The sequence below is a fragment of the Trachinotus anak genome, unplaced genomic scaffold, assembly GCF_046630095.1.
Source record: "Trachinotus anak isolate AG129_WGS33_773 ecotype Australia unplaced genomic scaffold, CSIRO_AGI_Tana_v1 ptg000010l, whole genome shotgun sequence".
In the NCBI taxonomy this organism is placed as follows: domain Eukaryota; kingdom Metazoa; phylum Chordata; class Actinopteri; order Carangiformes; family Carangidae; genus Trachinotus; species Trachinotus anak.
In genome coordinates, this window is record NW_027273861.1 from 9,001,661 (window position 1) to 9,024,740 (window position 23,080).

Genomic DNA, 23,080 nt, shown 5'->3' on the forward strand with positions numbered 1-23,080 from the left:
TTAATTTCCTATATTCTTGCTTTTCACTTATTTCCTTACCATTCAGTGTGCACAATTATCACTTCCTCAGTACATCCTCACTGCAAGGAATATTGGGGGTCAGTTTAGCTGTTTCTAATTAAGTTAGTAATTTAATTATATTCTCACAGCTTGGTGTTAATGACCTAAATTCCAATTTGAAGTTTTTTATATTTATACACCATAGTTTTGTACATCCTAATGTTTATACACCTACATCCTAATGTACAAAACTTGCCTAATCCTAATTATCCTTATCACTGGAAGCCTTTTTAGCAGCCTTTTTTGTCAATAGACAACTACAGACCATGTTGCGATGTGATCACACAGCCATGACACCCGTAACCATGTTGACGTTCCAACCCATGAGTACTCAGTAGTCATTACTACATTATTAGCACCCACTATTCATGGGTCAGACCAGCAAAGGTACTCAAAACGGTCTATGTTGTAGTTCCTGCTTCTAGGACTACATTTTGTCATTCTGACACACAGACACGCAAGGTGAAAACAAGATCAGCCATGCTGTCGCGGCTGGAATCAATATGCATCAACAGCCACAGTAAGAGCTGACAAACATTACTGTGTAAATAAATGTCTGAAATTATGAATATACAGCAACAGACAGAGTGAGGAAAAAGAACAAGGAAAACAAACACATTGAATTTAAATCGAATTGCTCCTTAATCCAAGGTATAACTTGGCCCATATGTTGCTCTTATCCAAAGTCATAACTTACAGAACTAACTTTTCTATTCAATTAAGCAAATTCGATATGAAAAAAAAAAGAAAAAATCCGAGCAGAAATTGATGAGGCAGGTAAGTCTCCATTCTTCCATCTTGCCAGTACATAAATCAGACATTATGAGGTGGTGTCATCGAGCCGCTTCGCCAACATACTGGCTTAGTGCTGCTGGTGTTTCATTGTCGGCATCATCTGTGTCTGTTTGCAGTAATTATTGGCACCTTTAAAACGAATCCAGTTCCAATGGCCTTCCACAGAAATTGCTGACAAGTGTTATGGAATGGATTCATCACTTCCAGCCTGAGAAAATTGTGGCTGTCATGAACAAAGAAATAGTTTTTTCTCTTTTGGCTTTGTAATTTGAAACATCCACCACCATGTCTGCTCCACACAACTCTCTGACCAGCTACTGCCAACTCTCTTCCAATGAGACTAGCTTTTGGCTGCTCAAAAAACTTGCAAGAAGGTGCCAGATGACATTATATGCTAATTTGCATATAATACTATCTGTCTCTACTAAGAACAGATTCTTAGCGGAGAGGGAGATTTGCTGTGTATAGGAAGCACTGTGATGAGACCTCTATGGATTTGTCAAGCAAGAAGTGAATCAGTATGAACTGTGCCAATTTGTCACCAAAGGCTCAGGGAGTCAACACATTAACAATGCTCCCTGTGGTTGTTTGTCAAAACTTACTTCTCAGAATGTCTGAAATCTGCTAAATGTGGCAACAGAGTCATCAAGCTGGCAGCAGTTTGACTACAGTCTACAGCCAACAGATCTATAAGACTGTAATATTCTATGTGGAAAAGAAATTATACATATTGTATAATGGAAAAAACATTTTTTTTTATCCATACCATTCATAGTGAAGTTAGCGCGTAAATGCAATAGTTTACATTTACATTTATATTACATTTACTCATTTGGCAGAGGCTTTTATCCAAAGTGACTTACAAGTGAAGGATATCAGTTAAGCTTAAATGCAGTGGGAAACCTTGTAAGTATTAAGTACTACATCTATTTAATAAGTGCAAGGAGATTGAATAAGTAAGTGCACCAGAAGTGCATAGTAAGTGCTAGTTAGACAATAGTTACATGTTCATGTGACACTCTTCACTCAGATTTGATTGCACCTGTGTTAAAAGGCATTCATTCAATGATATCATAATTTTGGAGGCTGCAGTTTGTGTAGGTATGTTATTGGGCCTACCCTTACTGATTTGAGTGGGGTGTATATTCAAATAGGGTAAAGTGAACTGTCATGGTCTGCCCCTTTGTATTGACTTTGTTTGGACTGTTTATGTTTGAACATTTGTTTATTTCCTGTTTTATTTTGAATTTCCACTGTTGTTTTACTTCCTGTCTTTGTCTTATTTTCCCACTAGAGTGATTGTCTGCCCTGCCTGATGCATTACACCTCTGTTGACTTGCCCGTGCCATCCTGTATTTAAGTTCCTGACTGTGGTGACTGTGTTTTTTGCTTAGGAAGGTTCCTAGATGAGTGAAATGACCTGAAAGTATCTAAGCAGTGACCATGATTGAAGTTCGAAAAAGGGCTGAATGCTCTAAATGATAAGGAAAGGAACTTTAATGCTTTCTATCTCACCTCCTTAAGCATGGGAAACACTGGAGCCTCCTTTACTAAAGGAAAGGAGAAAATGCCATCCCAACAGACTAGATCTAGTTTGGCATTCCCAAATGCCAAAGAAAAACTTCTGTCTCTTGAGCTGCTAAATGATCCACTGTGTTCACTGACTAATCGCTATTGTCTGTCTGATGTTTGGTGGTGTACATTGGGTTTATCAGAGCATTTAAAAAAATGAGAGAAAAAAATCTGACAAATAGTGATTTGAACTAAATGTTAGCATGCTAACATGATCAAATGGCAACATTAAAATGCTAACGTTAGGCAGGTTATGCTTAACAGGATTATTGTCTTAGTTTAGCGTGTTTGGATGTTAACATCTTCTAACATGCAAATTATCATTAAATGCTAAGTACAGCTTGGCCTGATGGGAATGTCCGCAGTTTAGCAGTTACAGTTTCTGTAACTTTCTGAAACTGAAAAGCCGACATCCATGTCACACATTGATTGACCTACTGTGTGGAGGTGAGAGAGGAGAGAGAGTCTGACCTTCTGACCTTTTCCTTCTTTACACAAGTATTTCTGTCGCTTTTCATGTGTGCAACCAACTGCAGCCACTGTGAATGCCTTCTAGGAGAGACTGTCTGAAAATGTGTGCACTTAGATCTATATTTAAACAATTATTGCATCTCCCTCCTCTGTGATGGCTAGCGAGCTTGCTCCACATTCAAGTGCAGCCGTGTGGCACAGCTTGTGTTTGTGTGTGTGCATGTGTGTGTCTATGCAGTCATACTCCTATCCTATCTTTCATGTGTGTGTTTGTATTACTTATGCTTATAATAACTCATCTCATCATCTATGCACTTGCAGCATGACTAACCTGTGTGTGTGCTGTACATTGTGTTTCTTCCGCAGTCAGGTGTGTGTGTGGGCTCAGGTCTGATTGAGTGGCTTCAGTATGGCAGCCTGCTGCTTAAATTGGGCTACCACAGAGAACACAACACAATACTGCACTGCTGCCAGGCTCAGCTCACCACCGCTCCCTACCTGCCACAGATCAGCACACAGCAAGAAAACACACCGCTGGTAAGCAGCTGCCTGTGTGTGCATGAGTAATAACTGAAATGTTTATGTGGTTGCCTGTAAGCATATGAGTGTGTGTGTTGTATTTGTTTTCTTATGAGATCCAGTGTGAGGCAGAGCAGTAGAAGGATTCATGTACACTATCTACACAATAGCTTTATGTAAAATGGCAATCACATGGCATTGTAGAGCAGCTGCAGGTGGAGGTGTTTTGTGATGAATGAAACTCAAGGTTCAAGACTTGAAGTGAAAGATGTTTATTTGGGTTTTTTTTAAGTAGATGAGTTAGTTTGGAATTTTGAGGTTTTTTCTGCTTATGAGGTTGGTTTGCATTAGCCAATCCTCCAAGGGATGGGGTGCATGGGAAAACTTGTGGCTTTGAAGTTAAATCTGAAATGTTCAAAAATCATATGCTGGCATATGCTGGCCTCACATTAGAGGATTCACCCCTGTGTTCACACTAGTCTAAACCAATTATTTGCGCAAATGATCCTGTAGCATGAGGGATTTACAGACATAATCTCAATGAGTACATCCAAAGTTATTCTCTCTTTTGTTTTTTGTTGCAAAACTAGGGTGGCCCTATTTTCAAACCCCAAAACCAATTGTACCACATGTATTGGGTTGCACATGTATTGGGTTGTGCACACACCATAGGCATTTTCATCACAATAGGGGACAATTATTTTGGTGCTTAGCACACTTGCTGAGCACAACTTTCAATACCATGGACGCCATGAACACAGCATTTTTGTTGCTGGGTGCCTTACAAAGGATGGAGTAAGCCTCCTGGAGCTCTTCACAAAAGACAGACTGTCTCTTTGGCATGACAGCTAACCGTTATCATCCTGACAGGTTCTGTCAGAAAGAGCTGCCAGCATCATAGCCTATGACTCATTCAGACACATGTTGCATTGTTTATATTTTTACATCAGGTTAGGTAATGAGTGGGACAGAACCTTATCATTATTATTTTATACGTAGTGAAAACTGGGACAATTTGGCAGTGAATGTTGAAAACAGGGACATTTTTGTGTTATACAGATATTTTTTAGGTCTCAGACACCCACCTTGAAATCCAGATACTGTATGGAAAACATGGCACACAAGTCCAACAAGGTCATGATCTGCATCCATATTTGTTTTGCTCTGAAGTCACGTTTGGGATCACACAGAAACTTGTATGCTCAAATTTTTTGGAATTGCCACTCTGAAATCATTTAGTATAAATGCCAGGTGTGTGGTCCTGCATCTTGACTGAAAATCCCTAGTGTGCGCCAAGCCTTAAAAGTGCAATATGTATGTTTTCTCTACTGCCAAATGTGGTTTCTTGCCAGGAATAGTTGTAGGTGATGGTCATTTGCCAACAGCTTCAGCCATTGTTGCGTTTGCTATGTACCCCCCGAGTAGCACTACTTCTCAGAGCAGACTAGGTGGACCAGGGCTAGCTGGTTAGCATGCCAACCTCAGCAGAAGAAAAGAACTGATAGAAATAGCAGCAAAAGTTTTATGTTTAAGATGCAACTTGGAATGTCTTTTCTAGACTGGTATTGTTAATGCCAAATTTGGCTATATAGCAATTGCAAAATGTACATATACTGTAACTCTATACATCCGAAGGACTAGAGTCATTAGGATGTCAGAAAACCATAAAAAGTGCCCATGCTGCACCTCCCCTGATGTTTCTCTGGCATCCCCCAGGGGGGTCACAACTCATACTTTGAAAATATCAGAATTAGAGCATATCTGCCAAACTGATGGTTTCTCAGACACAAATTTGAGATCATTAAAACTAAGGGCCAAGTAAGTATTTTTAAACTATTCAAGACATGTTTTTATGTAGAAAAACACTGAGGATTCAATTAGAAAGAACTTTAAAGTGAGCATTTACAGTGGGAAAAACTAGTACCAGGAGCTGCTTTAACTTTGCAAATGTGTAGTATACAGTATTACTAAGACTCGGAGCATGCAGTATCATTGAGGAAAAAAAATGTACAGTGGCCTACAAACTTAGACATACATAAAATATACATAGAAATGCCATAGGAATGCCTTTCACTTAATAGTGCTGGAATTATTGGAAAGACAGATGTCCCAATATCAGAGTAAAGAGTATATGCCATTTGCTACAATATTTTTTATTGATTTTCCGGACATAAGCTAGAATATTATGTTACATAACAACCATCCAAATACTTGCCTCCCTTTAGTAAACTCCCTTTAGAACTCCATGCCTTTTGAAACAGCCAGAGAGAAAAAAAAACTTTCACAGCAAAAAGAGGCCTTTTCTGTGTCAACTGGAAACGGAACCTAAGATGATAAATTGCGTGAGGCCACATTTTAAGTAAATGTAAGGTCTTGTATAGATTATCTGGAGTGTGTTGCATTTAAATAAAATGCAGCTGTGTAGACACTGAAAAACACTCAGAATAAGGACTTAATGCTCCATTTAAGTATTTATCCTCACCAAAAGGGCATTTGTTTAGTTTGCTGTAGGCCTATTGCAGCACTAACTTTGAAGGTTCCAAAACTTGAAGTGTGTTTATTTGTTCAATTCATAGTCCAATACAGCATTCATATACCTCAAACAGCAAGTCAAAATGTAATAGAACCATGTGAAATTGCTCTCCTCTCTTAGGAGTTTTAATAATTCATGACCCCCAGCATCCAACTTGACTGAAAGGGCCCCAGGAAAAGCAAAACTGTGGCTGGTAAAAAATTAAATAAAAAATTTAAAAAATGAAAAGCTAAAATATGAGAAAGCAGGTTTGTTTGAATAGGCTATCGTTATGCATGTGAGATTGTACTGTGCATGCATCTCTCTTGTAATACAGATCAAGGTTCTCACAAAGAAAAACAATGAAAAACATGTTTTTTGAGTGATTCTCACTCATGAAAGTACTTTATGTTCAGGAATTTAGTTTCTTGTGCTGCTGGTTTAAATTAAAGTTAGGATTAGGTTGTGAGTATTCTGGTTAAAGGGTTAGCAAATCTCCTAATGTTATTTACTATTAAGTACACTAAACACAGATGAAGTGTTATATTCTTGCTAACTAATCCCAAATGTTTTCCTCTCTCTAACTGTGGATTGATAATGCTATTGTCACAGTCCCCCGATCTCTAAAATGGAAAATCTATCAACAAAAAATTTTCCAAAATTGACCCAAAATTGCTATTCCTCTCTGATTAATTACATGACAACTTGACTTTAAGTTTACTTTATTCTAATACCCTTTTTACAGCCCCAGGGGAGAAAGAGCAAGCTGCTAGCTACTGATAAAATGTCTCATCCTTGGGTTGGTACTTCTGTAAGTGTTGGACCCCCTGTGTACAAGGCTTCAATCAGTTATTGTGTGTTTTTAAAACTTATTTCAGGGCTGCAGCTCACTTTTACACCCCCATGCAGTGTAGCTGCAGTGTTTGTGGTTTAACAGTACCATGCTGGGCAGGTGACAGGTCTTTTTACAGTGTTTGTGCTCACAAGTACTGCAGAGTAAGTTGCTTGATAAATATTTTAGTTTTCAGAACTTCAGAACAAACAAACACTGGCCCTGGAGTCCAAATTTTCCCAATGCAAACTGGATGCCATTCACCAAATTTTACCAGACACCAAAGAGAAAGTTGATTTTTTCATATTTTATTTATTCAACTGACTGTTTATTTTTTAACAACTGTTTATTTTCTGTCAATGTTTTTTTCCCAGGGATATTTCAAAACTCTGTCAACACTGTCAGGAACAAAATTCAGGGGGACAAAATCTGAATTAATTTATTTTCCTTTCTTTTGTTACATTTAAGTCTAGTAAATCATTTAGTCTAGTACAATTTTTAATATTATTATTTTCTTATTAAAAGAAGAGTAAGTGATTGAAATCGAATACACTTTTTAATACACTTTTTTATTAAATAATAATAATATAATATAACAATAATATCTCCTTATGGAGCTGTTCATTCTGTGTGTGTGTGTGTGCTGAAAAAACTCCAGTGTGCCTACACAGCCCTGGCTCTGTAAATGGGAAATAAACAAAGTGGTTCGCACCAAGACATACAGCACTATTCCAGCCAATCAACAACAGGGGGCATTGTGCACAGGACAAGGGAAAGAAACACAGAAGAATGAAAGAATTGAGATGGCATATATTAACGGATAGTATAAAATTAAGAATTTCCAGGGCAAGGAGAAAGAGTAGTCTACCCTTCCACTGCTGCTAGTCCATGTGGAGTTTTGAATGGGATTGACTGGGAGATTACAGATGAGAGACTGCTGAAGAGATTGAAGATGAAGGTGTGGAAGAAATTTTTACTGATGGCAGCATGATGGCAGAATATATTCAACGACATAATTGCATTGTCAAGATAGAGAGATAACAGAGGAACAGCCAAAGAGAAGATCAGAGGAACAAAAATTGAAGTGCTATGATCAGCAAAGGAAAAAGAGGCATTAGCATTAACGTTAACATTAGTAATGCTGTTCAGCATTGGAGACTGTACGATTACACTAGGAAAGAAATTCAGTCCTTGGGCCCCATGTACAATACGTACAAAGATACTCTTTAGTTTATCTTTTATGCTCTCGGTTGGATGTCTGCGGTACTCATGTCTAATTTTTTAGTCAAGTGATGACACTAGAAGACGATGCAGCGAAACTACTACTGGTTTACGAATTGGTTTATCGGTCTGTCAGACCACATGTCAAAACAACTACTCCTCAAATTGATTTACATAATATTTACATAATACAGACACATGGGCCTTATGGGCCTAACAGTAACACATCCACATGTATGCAATACATACTCCAATAACAATGGCAGCATTGGACTTATTAGCGGACATAGCAAATGTCAGAATTAGAAAGAAACAGGTATTTAGAGATTTTTTTTTTTTTTTGGCACGATCATGACAGGCTTGTCAGTCATTTCAAATTTCCTAAAGCAATCCTCTTGGAACCGTGTGCTCAGTTGGGTCTTTGAAGAGGGACATGGCAAGGAGTCACGCATTGCATGCTCCCTTACAAATGCTGATCACACTGGGTTTCATGGCACAAGGGGCATTTCAGAGAGAACGGGCAGACCAGGCGTCCCCATACTGTGCCAGTTGTCCTTGAGCCACGCCATGGCAGCAGGTATAGAAAGTTCCTGTACACTGCTGCTGTGGCAAACTGGGACTTGTCTTGGTAGTTGCAATGGCCAGTGCAACTATGTTGGAGATCTCCGAGAGCTGAAAGGCATGAAGATGGATGCATAGATTGCTCTGTTCCTGCTTGACATGTGGGTAACACTTTGCCAATAGGTCAGTATTGTTTGTCTCATTTGCTAACATTTGTGATAGTTAACCCGAACTGGTTAGTTGGCAAGAGGGTTCTGGTATTATTTGTGCATTCAGTATTGTTAAATTACTTGCCTGCAGGTATTAAGCTTACATTCGAGTTTGCGAAGATATGCTCCTAGGTGAAAGAACAAGACACTTGTAATATTAATTTGTTAAGAACGTGATAATACAGATTTTGGTGTCAAATGGCATCTTTACACACGTGTTTAGAATTGGGTTTGACCTTATATGGAATAAGGTGTGGTGAATGTTGCAACTGTGTGAGACCTGTAAATATATATGATCATTGTCAGACAACGCATCTTCAGAAATTGGTGTGGCGCTACTGTGGTTCACTTGCTGTCATTGTATTGCTTATCACTTTTTCTGCTGCGCGTAAGCTTACAATAAATCCTGCTGCCTGAGACATCTGAACTCCTGGTCATTATGTCTGCTTCAGCTCACAAGAATTTCAGTCACACCTATCATGTTATTTATCCTTACAACGTGCAAAAGGTTTTAAAGCCACAAAAACCTAACAGAAGTTTGCTAGCACAGTGGATTTATTTGGTTGGATCCATAATTCAAAATGCTATGCCAGGTAATGTTACGTTCCTTTTTTGCTTAGCTTTCTGGTGCTGTATTTGTGTGCCTGTCATTTGTTTGATGAGGTTTCATATTGTAAGGGTTATTCTGCTTCAGCTATGAGAATATTCATTTCAATTCAATTCAATTCAATTTTATTTGTATAGCGCCAAATCATAATATACATTATCTCAAGGCACTTTACAGGGTAAGGTCAAGACCTTACTTTGTTAAAGAGAAAAACCCAACAGTTCCCACAAAGAGCAAGCACTTGGCGACAGGGGGGAGGAAAAACTCCCTTTTAACAGGAAGAAACCTCCAACAGAACCGGGCTCAGGGTGGGCGGCCGTCTGCCTCGACCGGTTGGGTTTAGGAGAAGATAGAAAGAGGGGGAGGGGGAGGAGAGGGGAGAGAAGAGAGAGAGAGAGAGACCAGGAACAGCTGTGTAGGTAATGGTGTTATCAATAATAATGACAGGTAACAGCGGTTAATAGTAAAGATGAGTAGTGGTGGATCTAGATCCTGCTGCTCCCGAGGCAGAGATACCTGCAGAATGAGGACAGAGAGAGGGAGAGAGAGAAGAACAAACTACGGGAGAGAAAAAAAATACAAAGTTAATAGCATGAAGTTATCGAGAGAGAGAGAGGGAGAGAGACAGAAATAGAGAGAGAGCGCCCAGTGAATCATGGGAATCCCCCAGCAGTCTAGCTCTATAGCAGCATAACTAAGGGATGGGTCAGGACATACCCGAGCCAGCCCTAACTATAAGCTTTACTAAACAGGACAGTTTTAAGCCTGATCTTAAAGGTAGAGAGGGTGTTTGCCTCCCAAACCCACACTGGGAGCTGGTTCCACAGGAGAGGAGCCTGATAGCTGAAGGCTCTGCCCCCCATTCTACTCCTACAAACTCTGGGAACCACAAGTAGACCTGCATTTAGAGAGCGAAGTGTCCTATTGGGAAAATAGGGAACTATAAGCTCTCCAAGGTACGATGGTGCCTGACCATGAATGGCTTTGTAGGTGAGGAGGAGGATTTTAAATTATATCCTGGAGTTTACAGGGAGCCAATACAGAGAAGCTAACACAGGAGAGATGTGATCTCGTTTCCTAGTTCCTGTTAGTACTCGTGCTGCCGCATTTTGGATCAATTGGAGGCTTTTTACTGAATTTTTGGGTCATCCTGACAATAAAGAGTTACAGTAGTCCAGTCTTGAGGTAACAAATGCATGAACTAGTTTTTCAGCATCCTTTAGACACAGAATGGGTCTGATTTTTGCAATATTGCGCAGGTGGAAGAAGGCTGTCCTAGAGACTTGCTTTATATGTGAAGTAAAGGACAAGTCCTGGTCAAAAATGACACCAAGGTTTCTGACTGTAGCACTGGAGGCTAAGGTAATGTCATCCAAAGTCAGTATATTATCACATCGTGTATCTCTGAGGTGTTTTGGGCCAATTACAATAACTTCAGTTTTGTCTGAATTTAAGAGTAAGAAATTACTGGTCATCCAGGTTTTTATGTCCTTAAGACACACCTGAAGCTTGGCTACCTGGTTAGTCTCACCTGGCTTCATGGATAAGTACAACTGGGTGTCATCTGCGTAACAATGGAAATTTATCTGGTGCCTCCTAATAATGTTTCCTAGAGGAAGCATATATAATGTGAAGAGTATTGGTCCTAGCACCGAACCTTGTGGAACTCCATGACTGACTTTTGTGATGATAGAGGAGTCATTATTAACATGAACAAACTGCAGTCTATCTGACAAATATGACTTAAACCAGCTTAGTGCGGTTCCTTTGATGCCGACCATATGTTCTAGTCTCTGTAATAAAATCTTATGATCGATGGTGTCAAATGCGGCACTAAGATCTAGTAGGACAAGTATAGAGACAAGTCCATTGTCTGAGGCTATGAGGAGATCATTGGTAACCTTAACCAGAGCTGTTTCTGTGCTATGATGGACTCTAAAACCTGACTGAAAATCTTCAAACAAACCATTTCTGTGCAAATAATCACATAACTGGTTTGCAACAACCTTCTCAAAGATTTTGGAAATAAAGGGGAGGGGTTGGATATAGGTCTATAATTGGCTAAAACATCAGGATCAAGAGTAATTACTGCAACTTTAAAAGCCTGCGGTACATAACCAGTTGATAAAGATACGTTAATCAGACTTAATATAGAGTTGTCGATTAAAGGAAAAACTTCTTTGAACAGCCTTGTTGGAACGGGGTCTAGAAGACAAGTCGATGGTTTAGATAAATAAACTGTTGAAGCGAGCTCAGAGAGATGTACAGGAGAGACACAGTCAAAATATAAACCAGTTACAGTGGACTCTGAGGCTGCTGAACTGGACAGTACATCTGAGCCAGCTGTGGGGAGGAGATGGTGAATTTTTTCTCAAACAGAGACAATTTTATTTGTAAAGAAGCTCATAAAGTCATTACAACTGAGGGCTAAAGGAATAGATGGATCAACAGAGCTGTAGCTGTCTGTCAGCCTGGCTACAGTGCTGAACAGAAACCTGGGATTGTTCTTGTTTTCTTCTATCAATGATGAATAATAGGATGTTCTGGCTTTACGGAGGCTTTTTTTATACGCCAATAGGCTGTCTTTCCAAGCCTTTAGAGATTCTTCCAGGTTAGTAGAACGCCACCTTCTTTCTAGTTTCCTTGAATTTTGCTTTAAAGCTCGTGTTTCTGAGTTGTACCATGGAGCTAGCCTTCTCTGACTCACTACCTTCTTCCTCAGAGGGGCCACAGTATCTAGAGTTGCACGCAGTGAGGCTACAGTACTGTCAACAAGATCATCAACCTGTGTGGATATGAAGTTAAGAGAGCTGTTCCCTACTGCATTGATACATGGCAGTGGGCTAACTACTGATGGGATCCTTTCTTTAAATTTGCTAATGGTATTGTCAGACAGACACCTGCTGTAATAGATTTTTTCCCCAGATGCTGTGTAGTCCATGACTGAAAACTCAAATGTTAACAGAGAATGGTCAGATAAAAGAGGGTTTCTGGGAGAAACTGTTAGGTATTCAATGTCAATCCCATAAGTCAGAACCAGATCAAGGGTATGGTTAAAAGAGTGAGTGGGTTCATTAACATGCCGAGAGAAGCCAATTGAGTCTAATAATGAATTAAATGCAATACTCAGGCTGTCACTTTCAACATCTACATGAATGTTAAAATCACCCACCATGATAACTTTATCTGTGCTGAGAACTAACTCAGATAAAAAGTCTGAGTTCTCTGATAAGAACTCAGAGTAAGGGGCAGGTGGACGATATACAGTAACTAGTAGGACTGGTTTTTGTGTTTTCCAGTTTGGGTGTGACAGACTAAGAATAAGGCTTTCAAATGAATTATGATTAACCTTAGGCTTAGGATTTATTAATAAATTGGAGTGATAGATGGCTGCCACCCCTCCTCCTTGGCCTGTGCTTCGAGGGATATGAACGTTAACATGAGTGGGGGGTGTTGATTCATTTAAACTAACATATTCATCCTGCTGCAGCCAGGTTTCAGTCAGACAGACCAGATCAATGTGATGATCAGTTATCAGATCATTGACTAGTAGAGATTTAGATGAGAGTGATCTGATATTCAATAAGCCACATTTAATTTTCCTGTTATTTGGTTCTGGAATAACAGTTGTGTTAATTTTTATTAGGTTTTCATGTCTAACTCCTCCTCTGTTCACTTTTGATTTATTACATTTAAATTTAGGTGGTCGGGGGACAGACACAGTTTTTAGGGGGTGAATGGCAGGCGACTGCTCTAAGAGAGGCGCAGAGAAGAGTGTAAGACTGCGACTCTGCCTCCTGGTCTCAACTCTGGTTTGTCATGGCTTTGGCTTTCGAATAAACTCAGTGAAGTTTCTAGATAAGAGAGCAGCTCCATCCAGCGTGGGATGTTTGCCGTCGCGTCTAATCAGACCAGGTCTTCCCCAGAAAGTCTGCCAGTTATCAACAAAGCCCACATCGTTAGCGGAACACCACCTCGATAACCAGCGGCTGAATGATGACAAGCGGCTATACATGTCATCGCTGGTCAGATTGGGTAGGGGCCCAGAGAAAACTACGGAGTCCGACATTGTTTTAGCATAAGTACACACCGACTCCACATTAATCTTAGTGATCTCCGATTGGCGTAATCGGGTGTCATTAGTGCCGACGTGCATTACAATCGTACTGTATTTACGTTTATCCTTCGCCAGCTGCTTCAGATTTGATTCAATGTCGCCCACTCTGGCCCCAGGAAACATTTGACTATGGCCGCTGGTGTCGCTAACTTCACGTTTCTCAGAATAGAGTCACCAATGACCAGAGTTTGTTTCCCAGCGGGTGTGTCGCTGAGTGGGGAGAACCTGTTAGAAACGTGAACAGGTTGGTGGTGAGCCGTGAGCTTTTGTTTAGGACTAAGCCTCTTGTTGTTACGAACAGTCACCCAGCCGCCCTGACCTCCCGGCTGCTCGGGAGCTGCTGGGGGTAGAGAAGGAGTGACAGAAGGAGCTACTCTGGGTCGGTCCGCTCCAGCTAATGGGGGCTGGCTAACTGGAGAAGCTAACAACGTGGTTTCCATGGTGCAGAGCCGAGATTCCAAATCATTGAGCCTCGCCTCCATAACTGCAAACAAACTACATTTATTACATGTACCATTATCGCTGAAGGAGGCAGAGGAGTAACTAAACATGAAGCAGGCTGAGCAAGAGAGAGCAGGAGAGGGAGAGGGAGAGACAGAAGCCATCACTAACTGCTAAGCTAAAGCAGCTAACAGAGCTAGCGTGTAAACAGCTGTGTTTTAATGAGAATCTCATGAAGAGAAGGAGAGAGCTAAGAGTGATTGAACAGAAGTTCGACAGTACAACAGATAATTAGCGGTTGTATACAAAAATACAAATAGGATCAGCTGAATTCAGGAAAAGCAGCAACAAACAACAACACCACCAACAACCGGAAGTGACACAATACGCTTACCGCAGCACAGTAAGCGTATTACCATATATGACGTGCTGGATTCCTCCCTTGAGTCAGTGCTTTGGCAGTGCTGTGTCTTTGAATTTGGCAGATGGGGCAAGTTTGCTTAACTAGGCCAAACTCTCAACCGAGTATTCCTTTAATATTAGAGGTTAAGTACAAAACATCACCTGTCCACCCTGCTTAAGTATCTTTGGGCTGAAGACACTGAATCCCTACCAGCAGTATAGGGTAATGGTCTGCAACTGACCTTGACCTTTAACTTTCCAATAGAAGGTGCTAACAGAAAATACTTTATGCAGTACACACAGAAATAAAATATCAGCAGCAGTGCATGTATGTCAATCTGCCTCCCAGTGAGTCAGCTTACATCCTGTCTCAATGGCAAAGCAGCAGTGACAGCCTGGAACACGCTGTACAGTGCTCACCAGGTCATGAAAATTCACACCCAGGAAATGGATTTTTAGTTAGCTGTAAGAGTGTTTGTGTATGAGTCTGTGTACATGTGCAATTCAGATCAATTATGGACAGGAAAACTGTGGTATTACAGATGGTCTGTGTGAGACAGTGTTTTAAAGGAAAAAAGTGGCATCACTCAACTGTCTGTATCTCCACAGCTGCAGGCTCTACTGACAGACATCATGGATGAACTGGGAAGAGAGAGGACTAGCACTGAACGTGTCTGGAGTAAAATGCTCAAGGTAAAGAGGGCGAAACTGTGTGTGTGTGTGCACGCACGTGTGTGTGTGTGTGTGTGTGTGTGTGAGAGAGAGAGAGAGAGAGATAGAGATGTTTGAAACTCTTGCCCCACTGTTTGCTCAACAGGTTGATACTGATTATTCTGCAACAACCTGTATTATTATTAAAAATATGAACTGTTTTGTCTAGGTTAAGATTTACAACTTTACCACATTAAGGTCTATAGCCAGTTGCACTAGCCTACTTAGTATTTAAGTGCTAACTAAGTGGCAATTACACATTACTGAATTATAACATAGTAGTACAGAGTACTACTGTACAGTACAGACAGTACAGACAGTACCTTCTAGGCATTAGTTATTATAACCCTTCACACCCAGTAAATGACAGATGTAAGTGTTGCATAGCCTCTGTACGACTTACAATAACTTGCTAATCGCCAACTTTAATTGTTTGACAAAATTGAAGATATATGGAATATGGAATATAGTTGTCACATCTAACCTGACACTTGACTGAAACAGGAACAGAAACATTACATTTCACAAAATGAAAATAGCTGCTAGAAATTACAAAACTTTGTGTCAGCAATAGACCAGAGATTTTCAAATTTTGACACATGGTTCCCCAAGAGGGGAAGGGAGGATGAGATGGCACTGCGTCAGGTTTAAGGGACAGCTATATGGCAGTTTTCTAAAAACAACAGGAAGTTACTTGTTGTATTTTGGCCCGCTCACTAACACAGTCAATGATTGCAGCAGTGGCAGTGACACAGAGCTCAGAGAGGTAATAAAGGTACTCAATTTGCATCTGTAATCATACTCTTACTTTGAGTCATAACCCAGTCCAATCTGAACACACAGACATGGTACGTGTATTTTTAAATTCAATATGAATTACACTTACAGAGGATTTCATTATGCCCATTGTGAATACAGGTCCATTTATTGGAATCTAAAAAGACTCACCTTGTAACTCCAGAACTTGCCTGAGAATCACTGCATTTTAAAGTTTTCTTCAGTATGAAAGTAATCTAGTGAAAGCTGTCTGTACATCAATTCAATTCATTTCAGTTTTATTTGTGTAGTGCCATATCATTACATATATTTTCTCAAGTCACGGTACAGAGCAAGGTCATGACAATATTATAAAGACAAAACAAACAGTTCTCACCATGAGCAAGCATTTGGTTACAGTGAAGAAAAAAAAAAGAAAAAAAGCCAGACACAGGGAAGGCGTCCATCTCTCTTGACTAGTTGGGTTGAGAGGGAAGAAATGGGGGAGCGAGGAGAAAGAGGGGGGATAGGGGGATTAAGTAGACAGACCAGGAACAGCTGTATTCAAGCTCTGTCAGACTGGTTGTTCTAATGGTAATAAGGGATACTTATAGGTATAATTATGTTATTAATAATACAAGCAGCAATGACAGCAGCAACATCCATCCATCCATCCATTATCTATACCACTTATCCAAACCGGGTTGCATAGTAGCAACAATTAATGATAGTACTGACAACAATGAAATCAATAATAATGATAATGATGAGTGTGGAGTACTAGTGGCAGATCTGGATCCTGTAGCTCTGGAGTCGGTGATACTGTGGCTGCAAAAAGAGGACAGGGAGAGAGAGACAGAGAGGAGAAGCACAAACTATGGGAAACAGAAGGCACAAAATAAAAAAAGAACAGGGCTCAGGTTGTAACCTAGAGCATTATTCACTGATTCCATAGCAACATTATTACATCCTGTTTAAATCCCAAAAAGCCCCCAAATTATGCAAGCGTAATTCCAAAACTAAAATGTATTTACTCATTTTGTGTTTTTTTTCCCCTACATTCTTGTGTTGAAAGAAATCTGGAAATACAAGCAAAGAATTTCAAGTAATTTTGGTCAATTTTGTCTGAGGACAGACACACAAACCCAGATTTTGCAAAGTCTTTAATAGCCAAGACATCCCATTCCCAAGTGTAGTAATGGATTTATGAATAACTGATGCAGCCCAGTCCAGTTTTCTAGTCAAGGGGGGTCCATAATGTCTTCTGCTTTGGTCCGTGAAAATAACCCTGATATTGTCATCAGGGCTTGGAAACTGGAAATGTATAACAAAAAACCCAGTTACACATTGAGCGTGTAGAGTTTGAAAGACCTCAGTTGCAGCTTGATTTGATCTAGATACTAAAAAAAAAAAATACAGTCCAGTGATTATAATCATTTCTCTTTCCGTTTTTTGGTCTTTTTCTTTTTCTGTCTCCCACATTTCTGACACCTTTATGATAGTGCACAGCAAAACTTCTGGAAAACCCCTTCATGCAAATGCAAAGTCATAGCCATGGGTAAATATAGCCAAAATAGTTAAAAAGCCATTGTTTATTGCTCTACTTAGACAAGACCCAGACTTGTGTGCTAGCCTGGTTCCAGACCTCAGAGTTGCTATCAGTATCTATAATTGTTAAATATGTAATTTTTGTTGTCTACTTCCTCAGTTAGAAACACTACCAAACTATTCAGAGCTTTGTCGGCCACATTAGGGGATGTCATCTTTTTTGCTTGAGCCAGAAAAGGATAACTGAAAAAATCCCAATAAAATTGTGGATGAGACCAGTACGGCTGCACAGGTTGTCACAGGTAGAAATAACAACGCTTAAATTAGGATTTTGTCTTCCATTGTTGTGAAAAAACAAAAACTGCGTGTAGCAACTGATACCACAGCTTGTGCCTTGATGGAAAATAATATTGACAGAATGAATATGTCACTTGCTAAAAGAGGGAAAAATAACTCAATTTCTCAGACGGAAAGAAAACATGAAAACATTCCTAGATTGAATAGTCATGTGAAACAAAATGGCAATTCAGTCTGATTTCAAGCACATCAGGTGCTGCACATTGTGAATATAACTTCCACAGAGGCTGGACTGGCTTGTTTTTCATGAAATTAAGCATTCAGACTACATTTTCAACAAAATACTAGCCTCTACAATTTGATTCTAGGTTGTGTTTTATTTACATTTACTCTTATCTGCTGCTCCGATAAGATAAATGATTAAACCCAAACTCAAATTCTACAGGACATACAAATAAAATAGATATAAAAACAAATACTGTAAGTACGCGGTAGGTTTCTCTCTAATAGCTGTTATTTGTTTCCTACTGAAGCACATTATTTTCCACCATATTATTTTGCAGTCTAAAAATTCAGTTGCAAAGGTGCAGCTCTTCCAGACTTTGTGAAAAAAAAGTTTAGGGAGTGAAAAAAAAAAGAAATGTAGCTACTCTCTGAGAAAAAATGCTGAACTCAGTACACCGACTTCTGTGGATGTGACTCTCTGGTCCTTTGTATAATGTATATATTTTTTATTTTCACTCTCATTTGGGTCCAAGAGTCTGAGACCACTTTCCCTTTATACGTATACACACACACACACACACACACACACACACAGACACATATATATATATACGTGTGTGTAGAGTTTTCTCTCATCATCAGGTGTTAAGTGCAGAATGGGTCAGTGGTAGTTTGGCGCCCTAGGCATCTTCCTGGCTCACCTATGCTGAAAATAAGTCCTGCCTACTTTAGACATTTTGACCTGACCTAAGGAACTAACTCATGTGGGGCAGGTTAACTGTGTACAATATGTTACCATGGTGGCTAATCCGTGTTAAATGTAATCTAGAAAGCTGTGGTATTGAAAACCTCAGTCGAACCCAAAGATAGCTGGCTAAAATGCTAAACAATGAGCTCAGACTCGAACAATTGTCTCTGTGAATTTCAAACCCACTATCCCTCCTTGCTATTTGTGGACACGAATAGTAATGGATATAGTGATGACTGTCATAGAGAGGCATTTCTGATATTTAGCCTTTCCTCTATAATGATGTATTTGGGGTGGAGAAAAATAACAGAAACATCCCTGTGTAGCACAATACAATTGCACCACAAACTACATCCTCCAAAATGACCATAAAGTTGATTCAACACTGTTCTAAAACAGTTTGAACATGAAGGAGGATTTATTGCAGAACTGTTGTATTGAAACGCATTAGTTTTAGCTCAGCCTACCTACTTAACTGCCAACTGAGTGTATATACAGTCTCTATTTAAGAACCAGGATGCTCTGTTGTCTAATGCTCAGATTCATTGGCTCTCACATTGCCACTCCACACACAGGCGAAGCGCCTGAAAGTGAAGGAGGGATGACACAAGAGGTAAAGATGCAAGGGACTTTTCTTGATTTAGTATAGTTAAGAGTTAAGTGATTTAGTAAGAGAAAAACGGAGGTGGACTGGAGTGAGCTTCTGAGGCAGTGTAGCATAGTGGAGAGGAAGAGTGGGAGTTTGCAGGTTGAAAGAAAAGAAGAAAGAAAGGCGGAGTGATTCCTGTAACTCAGATGATGAATGGGATAGGTGTGTCTCCATATGTGTATGTTTGTTTACGTGCACATAGCCAGGTAAGTCTCTCTGCTGCTCAGTGAAGTGAGACTGCTGCTTAAAGCCTGTATTAATCACACCATCAGCCACTGCCTGACACAAAAGCTTCATACACACTGTGGTATAGCTGCATCCAAACTGCGTCCACTTGCCGGTTTGTGTGTAACCAGTGTTTATGTTGTAACAATTCAACTTAATGGTTTGATTAGCCTTCCATTTGCTGCCATTACTGCCTTGCTGGATTACAGCATAATTGCCCCCTCTCACTTTCTCCACAATTTTTACATCAATGGCCAGCGAGATGTCAGTCAACCAGATTTATATTCAAGTCCTGCATCTTTAGAAAGTCAAAAAAGTGCACTGACTCTTTTCTTTCCTGATTCTTTTATTAAGATAAGTGAGCGATCCAAAGTGCCCCAAAAATCAAGATGGAAAAGAAGGTTTAAATGAAGGCTTACCACAGCCAGGTGCACAAACAGAGAAGGAAAGTTAATTAAAAAGACTATCAGACCCAGCTTTCACTACTGCTCGGAGACATTGAACCAACCTTTCTTTTTTTAATGGCAAAATATCTTTCACAGGTAATCTTAAGATAAACTTACAGTATATTCAATTCTAAATGGCATATAATAAACATCTTGTCTAAACAAACTCGACACGAAAAATCTTTAGGGCAGCTTCAAGGGGGTATGAAAAAGACTGACCTTATATGTTCAGTATCAACCTCTCTTCAGAGTTGCCAAATATGTAAAGTAACAGCATATCCTCATTACATTAGACAACAACACAATGCAATGACTTAATACTTAACTTAATGAATTATTATTTTTTAATTGTGTTTGTCACAGTTACGTTTCCTATAAAACGTATTTGCTGTTGCAAGTTAGTTCCATATAAAAGTAAATTCTAGTAGACAAGTGTTGTCTGGCAAGAAATTACAGCTTATCTTAATAGTGTGGTCAAAATGAACTAATCAAAGTAACAGAAAGCAACAATCCAAACACATTCAGAGCAAACGAAAATGAGTCATAATGAACATTGTGCAATGGGTCCTTTGTGTGTTTTCATTATTTAGTTGGCAATTTGTATTTCTGTGTTTGTTGATTGTGGTTTTGTTGACTGATGAATTTGGTCCCTAATGGACCTTTCAAGGCTGCAGTTTTAGAGTAAAATCACCTCAGCAGCATATTACAGAAGAATTTAGAGAACAAGTCATGTGTCAAATTTGAATTTATTACTTACTAACACTGTTATAATAGCACAAAAATGGATTCATAATTTAAATTTTTTTGTCTATAATTCTAAGGCCCCTTTTTCCCCTCTTCCTGCTTCACTCTCTCTGTCATTATCACTCAATTAGAAATCATGGCAAATGGCTCAAAGAAAATCAAGTTTAGTTTTTTGGCATAAATCTCTGAGACCCAGCACTGCATAGACCCACTAAACTTTGGAGATTGATATGATTCTGGTGTTAAGTACAGAACTGCAGCCAGAGGCAATTTGTAATGGAAGCTTGGGGAGCAAAACTGATGATGTTCAGATGAAAAACAATGACAAGTTGTGGTTAAGTTGCTACGACTGTTGTGCTTCTTAGCAAGCAGCAGTCGGTGCAGTGATTTCCTGGATGACTCCAGGAACTCACAAGCAGCCACTGTACTCCTGTTTCTTAAAAGGTCGAGCTCTAGATGTGGTGGTAGGCATATGTTTTACTTTTAGAGAGAGACAGGCTGGATGCTTTCGCCAGTATTTTTGCTAAGTTGGGCTAATCACTAGTGTTGGGAAGGTTACTTTTGAAAAGGTTACAGATTACTAATTACCTTTGTGATAATGTAATAAGTAATGTAATTACTTCATCACAGTATCTGATTACTTTTCACTAGCACTAATTTAGTCTGTTGGTGCCCTGTAGAAATTTCAAAACCTAATGACCTCTCCAAGTTAATATTAATGTAAACGCAATGCTGAATGAAGTCACTGGGTGTTATTAGATCATACGAATTATCACCTTTCTGATTCACATTGTACCCCCTTTGTAATCACCAACATTTTGATTGGTAACTGTGATCTAATAATTTCTTTCTTGGTAACTGTAATCGGTTACAATTACATTAATTTTATAATTTAATTGTGTAATCCTTTTACATGTCCCTAGTATGTATGTACTCCCCAACACTGCTAATTACCTCCCTGCTTCATTGACCCACACATCCACTCAACCTCCTCCTTTAGCTGTGGTGTTAATAACTTCACACTGCATTAGTTTTATGCTCTATCTCAGGCATGAAAAGAAAACAAGGGAAAAGGCTTGAGGACTGAAGACTTAATAGTTGGTTTGGTATCTGTACATTGAGTTAACTTTCCCAACTCCAATTAAGAGAAGCACAGTGCTGCTTCTCTAAGCTTTCAGAAGACAGTCCCCAGAAGCAAACACAGTCCCAAACGGAATTACTTCAGCCTTTTCTCATCAAGACAAGACTCATAAATTACACAGCTGCTCAAGGACCTTCTCAGGTAAATGTAAACATAGATGATTTTAGCCATTTGAAAATGCTTTCCTCTTGAGAATATAGTTAGAAATCCCTCAGAGGAATGTCACATTTGTAACCATTGTAACTTTTCACAAATTATCTAAAACACCCTCATTTGTAAACACTGTTGCTCTTTCTCTTTCACAGCTTATGTTGTGGATGACTTTTGTTGGCCATATCATTATAAACTCTGCACACTACTGAGTGATGTTATTAAGCTTCACTTTGTCCGCAAACATTCTCAGACTTTCCAAACCGTTGAGTTGTTTTTACACAACAGCAGTCATATATATTTCACAGTGTACTTGCTCTGTGACATGACTGAGCTGTTTACTGATGTCTGCTGCCCCCTGTTCAAATTCCACTACGTAAAAATAACCGCAGACCAGTCACTTCAACTTCTTTTTCTTTCCTGTCCTTCTCTCTTTTCTTTTGCACTTTTTTCCATCTCAGTTCTGACCAGAATAGTGAGGATGCATCAAATGTTTTCCGCTCCATAAAATATCTATAAGAGAATTTGCGGACTGTGCTGCTTGGCTGCAGTAGTGAGGAGGTGCTTTTATTTCATCTATGTAAGGTCTATTTCCAGACGTTGGCCCCCACACCACCCTGACTCTCATTTTATTCTCTTCTCCAGTTTCACCTTCATCTTTTCCTTTCCCCCTTCTCTGTCTCTTTATTCCTCCAGTCTCTTGTTTCCTCCTCTTCACTTCCTTCACCTTTCTCTTTGTCCTCTTTACCCCTAGCTGCCTGTTAAGCAACTAACAGGCTAATTACTTTGCATAGTTGTCTTGCACTTCTACTACAAACATGGAAAAACAGTGTACAAATTTCATATGAATGTTGTGCATAAATATGCACATTATTTAAAAAAAAAAAAAACTAAATAAAAACTCAAAGAAATCACAAAATGCAAAGAAATGTGAATTACATCTAAAACAACAGTTTGCATTACCTGTGTTTTTCATTTCTTATATTCGGTTTGTGCTTCTTAGTTTTCCATTTTCTCTTTCAGTGTCTCTGTGATGTTACTGTAACATTTAAAATACATGGATTCTGTCTATTGGTCTGATAAACTGTTGTTTATATCCTGCAAGGAATCCTGGGAAGTAA

General features: G+C 39.4%; 1 protein-coding gene and 1 pseudogene across 5 annotated transcripts in view; one reads left to right on the forward strand and one right to left on the reverse strand.

Moving 5' to 3' along the window:
- LOC139626821 (spermatogenesis-associated protein 16-like) overlaps positions 1 to 23,080 on the forward strand; it is a 98,603-nt gene that overhangs the window by 65,813 nt on the left and 9,710 nt on the right. For all 5 annotated transcript variants that reach the window (XM_071487332.1, XM_071487335.1, XM_071487336.1 and 2 more), the window contains 2 exons: positions 3,265 to 3,435; positions 14,929 to 15,012. In XM_071487332.1, coding sequence (XP_071343433.1) covers positions 3,265 to 3,435; positions 14,929 to 15,012 — 255 coding nt within the window. The remainder of the gene's footprint in view (positions 1 to 3,264; positions 3,436 to 14,928; positions 15,013 to 23,080) is intronic.
- On the reverse strand, positions 13,177 to 14,747 carry LOC139626373 (uncharacterized; annotated as a pseudogene).